Below are 10,953 nucleotides of genomic sequence, written 5' to 3' on the forward strand. Positions count from 1 at the left end.
TTATACCAGTTTTAAACTGATTTTAGATGCAGTAAATAAGTATTTGATAGGTAAGTAATAAAATCAGTAGATAAATTTTTCTTAAATTCCCTGTAATAGTTTTCCATCTATAATAAAATTCTAATTATCCCAAAGCAAGGATTTTAGTTTAATTCAGAAAACATTTGTTGAATGTCTCATGTTTCAAACACTGTTCTAGGCAAATGTGCCTTTTTGTAAAACATAGTATCTGAAATTTGATCAGATGTGATAGGCAGACTAGTATTTATTATTGACTACTCTCCCTTATCTAAACTATTCAGTTTCATCAACTCAAATCTTTCCTAAGCCTTCATATTTTCAAGCCATAGATCTAATTTAGCCTAATTTCTCATGTATGTCCCTGTATTTCATTTGCTCTGACTAGAGCTTTCTCTAGCTCCATTCTTTTTTTTTTTTTTTTTTTTTTTTTTTTTTTTTTTAGTATTAGGGATTGAACTCAGGGGCACTCAACCACTGAGCCACACTGAGTTGCTTAGTGCCTCCCCATTGCAGAGGCTGGCTTTGAACCCGAGATCCTCCTGTCTCAGCCTCCCGAGCCACTGGTGATTACAGGCATGTGCCATAGTTCCATTCTTAAAATGCCCTTACCTACCAGCTGGGCACAGTGGTACAATGCAGTTATCAGATTGCACATAACAGATTTTGTACAAGGTCAAGAAAGGGACAAATGAAGGCAAACACCTCTACTATGCCTTGGTTACTTGTCTAGAACTACATTCTTTCATTCTTAGACACCAAAGGGCTTTCCTGTGAGAGATTTGTGGTCCATGCATGCACACAGCACCACAAGTATTTAGAACACAGCCAAAAATGCTGTCAAGTGCTATAAGAGAGCTACATGGGATTTCAGGAGAAGCCCTGTGAAAGCAGAATAATCTCCAGTAACTTGTAGGACATCATGGCCAAGATATTCCTAACTGGCTTCCCTGTTTCCACTTCTGGAATTTCCTAATTGTGTCTCTACTGTAATATGAGCTTTCTGGTCATAAGTGCTATTCAAAAAAATGGGGAAGTGGAATGGGGAATGCTGGATGGGAGTAGGGTGTTGTGAATTTCAATAAGGTGGTTAGATAAGCCTCACTGAGAATGTGACAGAAAGGGAGAGAAAGAACAAGACTATCTGGGGGAAGGTCTCGCAGACACAGTACAATTTCCCTGAGAAAGGTGCAAGGAGTAGCTAGGAGGCAGGTGTGGCTGGGATGGAAGAACAGATGAAATCTGAGATAATAAGCAGCTAGATCATGTATGTGAAGGACTTCAGCATTTACTCTTATATTAGATGAGTTTTGAACAGGAGTGTGACAAAAAACCTGACTTTGATTTAAAATAATCACTCTTGGAGATTTCTGTGAGGGGCAGGAGTGGAAAAAGGGAAACCAATTAGGAAGCCATTGAAATTGCAATAAACTAGTGAGTAAAGCTGGTAAGCACAACAGTGAAGGTGGTCAGAATCTGATTATACAGTTTCCATGAGGATTTGTGGGGATCAATAAATATTCTCTTTCCTACCCAAGTTTGGAATTGATAGTTTGAACAGGAGTTAGGTGGATGAAGATCAAAGTAACATTACTAATAAAAATCAGGCAGGTGGCCTCAGAGCTGCAACTGTACAGACTTACATTTTTTCTCCACAAAGAAAGAGCTGGAGAAGTGGGCTATGGGTGCCTAGTTTTCCAGAAGATACTCAGAAAACTGGTCTTCTCTAATGAGTGGAAAGAAGCTAGAAGCATTACTAAAGGAAGCCCTACACAGAACTATGAGCCATGCAGAAGAGAGAGATTCCTAACAACTATCCTTTACTTGTATTCTCAGGCTAAAATATCTTTTTTGCACACTGTCAGAAATTTGTGTGTGTGTGTGTGTGGAATTTTTCAATAAGAAAATAAATAATGACCTTACATTTCCCCTTACTCAGCTGAAACGACCTTTAAAATTACACATGTACACACCAATTTACTTATAGCAACCAAAGGTATGTTTTACTTTATCCTATAAAAATAAATGTTTTTACAAAAGTTTGTAAACATTAACAGTACTACAAGAATTGCTGATGCCTGGCTAAATTTTATAAACCATCACAGAGGTATACAAAATAAATACAAGAAAAATTGAAACTACAAGTCCAAGTAGTTTTAATAAGTTATTGTGTATTTAGGTGAAAATCAATTAGAACTCAAATTGCATTACAAGTTTGAAATTGTAATGAAGCAAATAACTTTTACCATTGAAAATGGAACGTAAATATATATATTAATAGAAACATACTCCATTAGATTTCAAAATATTTGTTTTACAGGTAGAACTCAGAGAAGTGATTAACAAAAATACACTTAGATTTAATAGCTAAGTAAAAAACCTAATTTCTAATTCGCCAAGTTAGCTGACAATTGTGTAGTAGTTTGAAAAAAGCTCTTCTCCTTGCTCAATATCCCTAAGTGCAATAAGAACAACACATCGAAGTGGGCTGAAAAGAGAAAAATAAGCAAAAAAATAAAGTATTAATAAGTATGTTCACATTTTTATTATAACTTTCTCTCAGATTCCTTACATTTTAGTTTATATATTCAATTTGCCTGAGGAAATAGTGCTTTTCCTGATGCAGGTATTCTAAAATAGAGTATGTCTGTTCTATAACATTTAGGACCACAAATCTGTAAGTTTACACAACCAACCAACTCTTCTGAAATTGTTTCTATGGGTCTCTAAAACTGGTATCACATAAAGGATTTTAATCCTTTTAAAAAGATTACAATTAGCCATTCTTTTATTAATTTGTATCTCATATTCTCAAAAACAAAAAACATAACTGGAAACTTTTAAAATACTTTATTTCTGAAACAACAAGATGCTTATATGCCTTCAAACCTCCTGGAGTATAAGGCTAAGAAAACCTAATTATTAAACACTAATATACACATGTAAAGACATAAAGTTATTAAATTTTTAGTGAACAGTCCAAGTTTTCAACATCATTCATTGTGAAAGGACAATTTAATAGGTCCCATATAGCTGGATGTGATGACACATGCCTGGAATCTCAACTGTTCTCCTGTAATCCCAGCTACTCACCTGCGATCCCAGCTATTCTGGTGGATAAGGCAAGAGGATAAAAGAAAGTTCAAGACCAGCCTGAGCAATTTAGTGAGACCCTGTCTCAAAATAAAATTCTAAAAAAAGAGATGGGGATGTAGTTCAGTGGTAGAGAACTTGTACATGAGGCCCTGGGTTCAAGTCTCCCATAACACACACACACACACACACACACAGGTCTCATATAAAATAAAGGTTGTTAGCAACTCAGTGAAGTGACAAAGAATATATCTTCCGGGCTGGGGCTGTAACTCAGTGGCAGAGCACCTGCCAAGCACGTGTCAAGCACTGGGTTCGATCCTTAGCACCACATATAAATAAATAAATAAATAAATAGAATAAATGCACGCTGACCATCTACAACTACAAAAAAAAAAAAGAACTCTTAGCTCTCCAGATTACTTATATTTAAAATTGTTAAACTTGAGTATTCCCACTTAATAGAAAATAAATGTTACTCTAAAAATATGTCTTCTAGATATGGCCTTTTTTTCACAATTAGATTTAATTGTGAAATGAAGAAAGGAAACAATAGTGTAATTTGGCCCTTTTCTTCAGGTAGTAACTTTTTTCTATGGTAGAGCAAATGATGCTTAAAAAGATTAAAGTAAAAATATATTTGAAGGGCTGGGGATGTGGCTCAAGCAGTAGCGCGCTTGCCTGGCATGCACGTGGCACTGGGTTTGATCCTCAGCACCACTTACAAATAAAATAAAGATGTTGTGTCCACCCAAAACTAAATATTTAAAAAATTCTCTTTCTTTCTCTAAAAAAATTATATATATATATATATATATATATATATATATATATATATATATATATATATATATTTGAAGATTTTGTGGGTAGGAAAATAACAAAATCACTTGAAAATAACAAAATACCTCTAGGGATAAGACCTGTAAAGTACTGCATAATCACTCTTATGATTATGAGTAAAATGGGTAATAAAAAATAGAATGAGGGGCTGGGGTTGTGGCTCAGCAGTGGAACGCTCACCTAGCACGTATGAGACGCTGGGTTCGATCCTCAGCACAATATAAAAATAAATAAATAAAATAAAGGAATTGGGTCCAACTACAACTAAAAAAAAAAGGAGAATGAACTAAGTTAAAGAAAAGTTTTTACTTTTATATAAGCCTACATTAACACACTAAGGTGTCGTGAACATAAAAATATCAATTACATATATGTGTGTGTGGGGGGGGGGCAATGGGGAGTATTGGGATTGAACTCAGGGGCACTCAACCACTGAACCACATTCCCAGCCCTATTTTGCATTTTGATACAGGGTCTTACTGAGTTGCTTAGCTGAGGCTGGCTTTGAACTCGTGATCCTCCTGTCTCAGCCTTCCAAACTGCTGGGATTATAGGCATGTGTCACTGCGCCCAGCATCTGCATATATTTTTGATATAGATAATTTATGTATAATGTATATGTGTGTGTATATTTATTATATATATTTTGGAGGGGGTAGTGGTGGTAGGGATCAAATCCAGAGCCTCACACATGCTAGGCAAATGCTCTACTACTAAGCTACATCTCCAGTCCTCTACTTTTCACTAAAATATTCTACCCCAAATTCTTTATAGCTTTTTCTTATAAATTATATTTAAGTACAGTAAAAGAAAGAAAATAGAAAATGCTCTTAGAATACTAACCTTTGTTTTTCATAACTGTAGGCAATGTTTGGAAGATACTGCTTCAGTTCTACAGGGAAAACTGCAGGCACATCAAATTCCTGATAACAGACATTAGCTGCTCTGTCTAGGAACAGGCACATATTTTTGAGAAACAGCCATCCATGCATGATACAAGCTCAGGGAAAACTGTATTGATTAATGATATCCAATGTATGGTTTTCAAAATTATTGGAACATGCTCAAAATAATAATCACTATTATGTTTCAGGCACTGTTAGATTTTACATGTATATCTAATATATATGAACAAATAATATATAAACTAAATATTGAAAAACGAGTGAATAAATAATATAATGGAAATAAAATAAAATTTTAAAAGTAAAGCATATATATTTATATCTTATATGTAAACCTATATAATATTTATGTGCTTTACTGTTTACTTTTAAAATATCATGAAATAAAACTCAAAATAGTTAATGGTTAAACAAAGAAGTCAGGCTCTGAGTTCATGTCTCCCATACACCAAAGTCTACATGCTAGTTGTAGCCAGAAAATTAAGTCTTAAAAAAAGTGACTCATAAATTTAGCAACAAAAGGGGGATATAGGTCTAGTGATAAGGCTATATCAACAGTGATAAAATAATCTCTAAATTAACTATTCAAAAAATGCTAAAATAATAATGATCAAAAGGTTACAATCAATTGTCTATGTTCACTGAAAAATCAGAACAAAAATCATAAATTAAAGATTTCCAAATAATGTATATCATTATTTCCCCAAATTCTCTCTGTGATATCTTCTCTTAAAAACAGTTATATTTGGGGCCAGGGTTGTGGCTCAGTGGTAGAGTGCTTGCCTAGCATGTGTGAGACACTGGGTTCCCTCCCCGGCACCACATAAAAACAAATAGAAAAAAGGTATTGTGTCCATCTACAGTTAAAAAAAATATATTTAAAAAAGAAAAGTTATATTTGCTTAAGGACTTTGAATAGCTGTAACGCCACAAATGCCTTTGGCACTCGTCATCTGGCAAAGAATTAGCCATTGCTGTACCTTGTCTCATAGCCCCATGATGTGAAATTACCATTTGAACAATTGTTGACATACTGTCCGATGGCCAGTGGATTATGAATTTCTGATGTTAGCCATGTACTATCACTCATTTTTAAAGGTCCAAGTTGATCTCTTCCATTACAAGATCTGAAACAGGTGAAAGCATCAGCTAAGGAACTCTTGTATCTTCAAATAAAATACCAAATTGATACTACAACTAAACAAGTGGAATTTCTCTGTTAAAAATGCTTGTCAAGACACCTGAGTAGCTACATAGTAGTCACCTAAATAGATTTTCATTTAAAGTACAAATGCTGTAGGTAATAATTATACCAGTAACTGTGGTTCTTTATCCTATAATTATATTTGAATATGGGCATCACCTACCTGTACACAACCTTTGATATCCCTTTGTCATTTCCATCAATGAGTACCCCATCCAGGCATCTAAAAATGAATGGATTTCCAATGGACTGGAAAAAGATTGGCTCATACTTTTGATATACTGTACCTATTATACAATAAAATAAAGACATATTATAACAACATGTAAAAAATCATAAAAATCCTGAGCAGGATTTCCTTTCTCTGGAACATGAACATAAGACAGAAAAATCTGTTTTAATTTCTCCATCACATTCTCTTTGGTTATTTTCCCTCTTTAAAGAGACTGCACTCAATGACACGCGGAGCACAGAACCAACAGTCCACACCTCAGAACAAAAATATAACTATCTTTCTTAATTAGAAATATGAACTGTTACATATTAGATTCAGTTTTACAAAGTCCTATATAAATATATATTTTAAAGTAGAATGGGATTTGATATCTACTAAAGGGTATTTTAAGAAATACAGTTTGCTAATAAATAAGGTAGACATATACAGGAATAAAAGAATCTGACATTCAGGCTTTTTCTCCTCTTACTGGCAAAAGAGGAAAGGAGGCTGGGGGTGTTGGCACATGCCTATAGTCCCAGTGGCTCAGGAGGCTGAGGCAGAAGGATGATGAATTCAAATCCAACCTCAGCAACTTAGCAAGGTCCTAAGCAACTGAGTGAGACTCTGTCTCTAATAAAGTATTAAAAAAAAAAAAAAAGGGCTGGGGATGTGGCTCAGTGGTTAAGTACCCCTGAGTTCAATCCCCAGTAAACCCCACTGCAAAAAAAAAAAAAAAGAGTAAAGAAGAAAATTAATATTTACTGAATGTTTCCTATGTGCCAGTCACATTAATCTATTAAATTTATTTTACTATTAATTTGTTGACCTATTCTGTTGAATCTTTACAGCTGGGTTAGTTGTACAGGAGGAAACTGAGACTTATGTGTTTAGGGATAAAGTAAGAAAATAATAGAATGACTTTTTAAAAACATAAGTCTAACTCAAATATTCACACACACATTTTCACTATATATACCAAATAAGAGAAAGTTAGTTTAACAAATAACATATTCTACTGATCATTCTAATCAATAATGTTTTGCAAAGAAGCTGCTTTATTTGTATACTTCACAGGTATAAACAGTAGGAAAGTCTTTATTCAGTGATTTGTGAGTTTGAATTCTTTTGTTTTAACTTATATAGTTACCAACTAAGTCAAACTGCGTTATTCTCTAATGCTTTCTAAATAACTTGTCAAAGTGGGCCATACTGTGTTTTAAATTTAAACACTGATCAGAAAGATTTCATTAAGGGGCTGGGGATGTGGCTCAAGTGGTAGCGTGATCGCCTAGCATGCGTGAGGCACTGGCTTGGATTCTCAGCACCATATAAAATAAAATAAGGATATTGTGTCCACCTAAAACTAAAAATAAATATTAAAAAAAGATTTCCTTAAAATAAAAATAATTTATCTCAACAGATACTCCAGGATACTTTCTAAAACATACAACATAATTTATGAATAGTTAACTACCAAATTAGAATTTTAAAAATAAATGGAAATCTTTCCAGTTCAACCCCCTACTCTAAGTATTACAGGGCTAGGTATTTGCTGAATTTTTATGCATTGATCTGTAAGAAACTCTTGGCAGTACTAGTTGAGCTGTTACCAGGATACATAGATACAACTGCGCCTCTTGGTACCAATCCTTTAGTAACGAAGACACCTCTTCCCGCAGAAATCAGTGAGCTAGTTGCTCGAGCAACACTGAAACCCAATGTCTTATAAAGAATTTCTTCTGGTTTAAAGATATTTTGCTGTTGATGTTTGTTTTCAAGTAGATTCACCCTTTGATACTGAACTGCCAGCAGGTCTTGATATTTTGACTTAACGGGTTTTGGAAGGATAGTCAAGATATCTGATTGTTTATGGAAATCATTTAAGAATAGAGCCTGGAAAACTTTCAGTAATGTTCCTAGGACATCTTCATCTGAGATAATTTTGTCTTTGGATTCCTCTGGAACATATCGAAGAGTCCTGAAAATGGGAAAAGTTTCATTCACTACCCTTCAACTGACAGAAGCCAGACTGACTTTATTTCTAAATTACTGGCCTTAATGAACTACAAGCTTATTCTCATGTGTGTAAAGAGCATGCAACTTAAGTCAAAAAGAATTGTTTGGGGGAGGGGGTAGCTCTAGTTACCTAACTCCAATAAAAGTAGTCAATATTTATGACAGGCCCATTCTGTGTCACAGGCTTTTGGGTCCTTATTCCATCTTTACAGTCAAAGAAACTGAAGCTTGGAGATGTTAGGGAACTTTCCCAACATCCTACCGAAAGTGCAGAATCAGAAACAGAAATGTAGCTCAGCTTTTTTTCCTCATTATACCCAATAGCCATTTGGATATTATAAGAATCGTTGCATTGCAACTGCTTTTTACTCAGGCTTGTAGTTTCAAAAACAAACTTTATGTCATTTGTCCTACTCCCTCCAGGAGTACACGCTTTAATGACATCACTTTTATTTCCACAACTGTATTGTTTCTTGTACTAATTGTACTTTTACTTCTGAAGAAAAATGTATCAAATCTGGTCTCACCATTCTATAGGAATGATGCACCTGAATTCATGCTTCTTTGGGAAAGCTCCTCCGTTCGCCAGTTTTTCAGAAACTGGCCTTCGGTTACCAGTCTGCCTATTTGGGTGAGCGCGGTGCTTGCTTCTTGCAGCTCACCAGGACGATCTTAATACCAGCCACCACACTGACCCCATGAAGACTGACCCCCTATCATAAACCCAACACTTCATAGTGTCTACGGCTGCTTCGTGCATTTGTTGATGCGTTAGCTACTCCAAGCTGGTTACCCTTACAGTCAGCTGCGTTGTTTTCACCCCATAAATTACTAATACGGAGAATTCAAAATAACCTGGGCTTTTCTGAATTTCAAGCAATCTAACCATCCCCGGGCGGAGAAAAGGCCAGCAAGCACTCTGACGAGGTAAAGACTTTTTAAGTTTCTAATTTTGTCCAAATACAGCATTCCAGCAAGCTCGCACCAGAAAAGAACACGCGCCACCACAATCGCGGACCACGCCAGCCTTGCAGACCTCGCAGGCCTAGCAACGCGGCGCCTACCCGGAAAGAGGTGACGTGCCCCGCCCTCCTAAGGCCAGCGCCCGCTTCAGACCTCCAGCCCGCCAAGGACTCCAATTAGCCTCAGCCCCGCTCGCAGCAGGCCCCGCCCACCTAGGCCCCGCCCTTCTCAATCCTATACGTGTGACCTCAACTCCGCCCTCCTCGGCCTGCCTGCCTTCGGCTTCGCACCCGGCCTCAGGCTCGGCCCCGCTGGCCAGCCAGCCCTTGGCCCTTCGGTGGCCTCGGCTTCTTCAGGCTCAGGCTCCTCCCGCTTCAGGCCCGGCGGCCCTAGCGGCGCCGCGGGCGGAAGGAAGACGTCTGGTCCGGCCGCCCGGCTCTCTCACCTCGGGTTGTGGCTTAAGTTCAGCGCAATCCAGGGAACGAAGCGGTACTTGTAACGGCGCCATCGCTGCCACAGGCCCCGCAGCAGGCGGCCCGTCATGGCTACCCGCTGGCGCCTTGACGGGACCGCGCGGGAGAGGCGGGTCGAGGTCTCGGGTCCGCCCGGCCTGGGGAGGAGCGGGGTGCGCTGTCCCGCCCTCCAGGTCTCCGTCCTCGACGTCCCTGGCACCGCCGGGTTCCTCTCGCCCGCTTGGTTCGGCCCATTGACTGACCCAGCTCACTGAATCAATCGCGTGGAGCTGGAGGGGGACCTGTTCCCCTTTCCTTTCTCCAACCATTGTGTTTTTTCGTTCGTAAACACGCACACTAGAGCTGATTGTGAGCAAAGGTCACAGGGCTCCAAGGGGCGCCTGCCCTGGAGGAAGGCGTGCGAGGAGTGGGCTCCTGGTTTCTTTCTCACGGATTGTCCAGCTGGTCCTGGCTGCTGATCTCGCCGAGCATGTCTGCTCTGTTCCGCAAGCTCCTGTCCACTCTGCTCTTATTCTCTCCTCTCTCCGTTGCCTCTTAGCAGTAGCCTGAGTCTCCCTGAACCAGTTTCCGTGGTACCGCAGACCTCAGGTCCTTCCATCCCAGCCAACTCGTTACCACAAAGTGATCAATGTGGGAATTTCGCGAGTATATGAACTTAACTAATGGGACAAAATGTGATGATGCCTGTTTTCACTCTAGTTTTTCTCTTCATTCTCCCCAAAACCCGAAGGCAAATCTACATAGGCAAATTGTTTTTTAAAAGCAGCTTTAGTTGGCATTCGAATAACTGCACACGTTTAAAAGGATCCGTTTGATAAATTTTTGACACATCTGTGAAATTATCACCACAATCAAGATAATGAGCATATCCATCATACCCAAAAGATCCCCCATGACCTTCTATAAGCCCTTCTTCCAGCCCCTCTTTCCAAACTCCAAGCAACCATTGATCTGTTTTGTGTCACTAGATTAGTTTGATAATGATGCATTATCCTTTTAATATGTCCTTGGGTTCATTTGGTAAAATTTTGTTTAGAAGTTTTGATTTGTTGTTGTTGTTGTTTTTGGCTTGCACATTCAATTTATTTTTTATTCATTTATTTAATTTTTATTTAACAAATACTTATTTTTTGCATTTTTTATTTTTTAAATACACGACAGCAGTGGAAAGCATTACAATTCTTATTACACATATAAGGCACAATTTTTCATATCTCTGTA

The 10,953-nt window shown here is 37.8% G+C and overlaps 1 protein-coding gene across 5 annotated transcripts; it reads right to left on the reverse strand.

Annotated features, from left to right (window-relative positions):
* Positions 1-50: 50 nt before the first annotated feature.
* On the reverse strand, positions 51-10,699 carry SETD9 (SET domain containing 9). 5 transcript variants are annotated; one of them, XR_014022078.1, is made up of 6 exons: positions 9,705-10,687; positions 7,876-8,258; positions 6,227-6,350; positions 5,840-5,986; positions 4,798-4,903; positions 51-2,506 (listed from the first exon to the last, which is right to left on the reverse strand). XR_014022078.1 is itself a non-coding variant. In XM_081294964.1 (6 exons), the coding sequence occupies exons 1-6, from the start codon at positions 9,800-9,802 to the stop codon at positions 2,419-2,421; spliced, it is 915 nt and encodes a 304-aa protein (XP_081151090.1). In that variant the 5' UTR covers positions 9,803-10,663; the 3' UTR covers positions 51-2,418. The 5 variants fall into 5 exon arrangements, 4 of the variants coding, with proteins under 4 accessions (XP_081151090.1, XP_081151091.1, XP_081151092.1 ...); XM_081294964.1 differs by having other exon boundaries at positions 5,871-5,986; positions 9,705-10,663; XM_081294965.1 differs by having other exon boundaries at positions 5,871-5,986; positions 7,891-8,258; positions 9,705-10,494.
* Positions 10,700-10,953: the final 254 nt, after the last annotated feature.

Source organism: Spermophilus citellus (assembly GCF_964194105.1).
Source record: "Spermophilus citellus genome assembly, chromosome: 1".
NCBI lineage: Eukaryota > Metazoa > Chordata > Mammalia > Rodentia > Sciuridae > Spermophilus > Spermophilus citellus.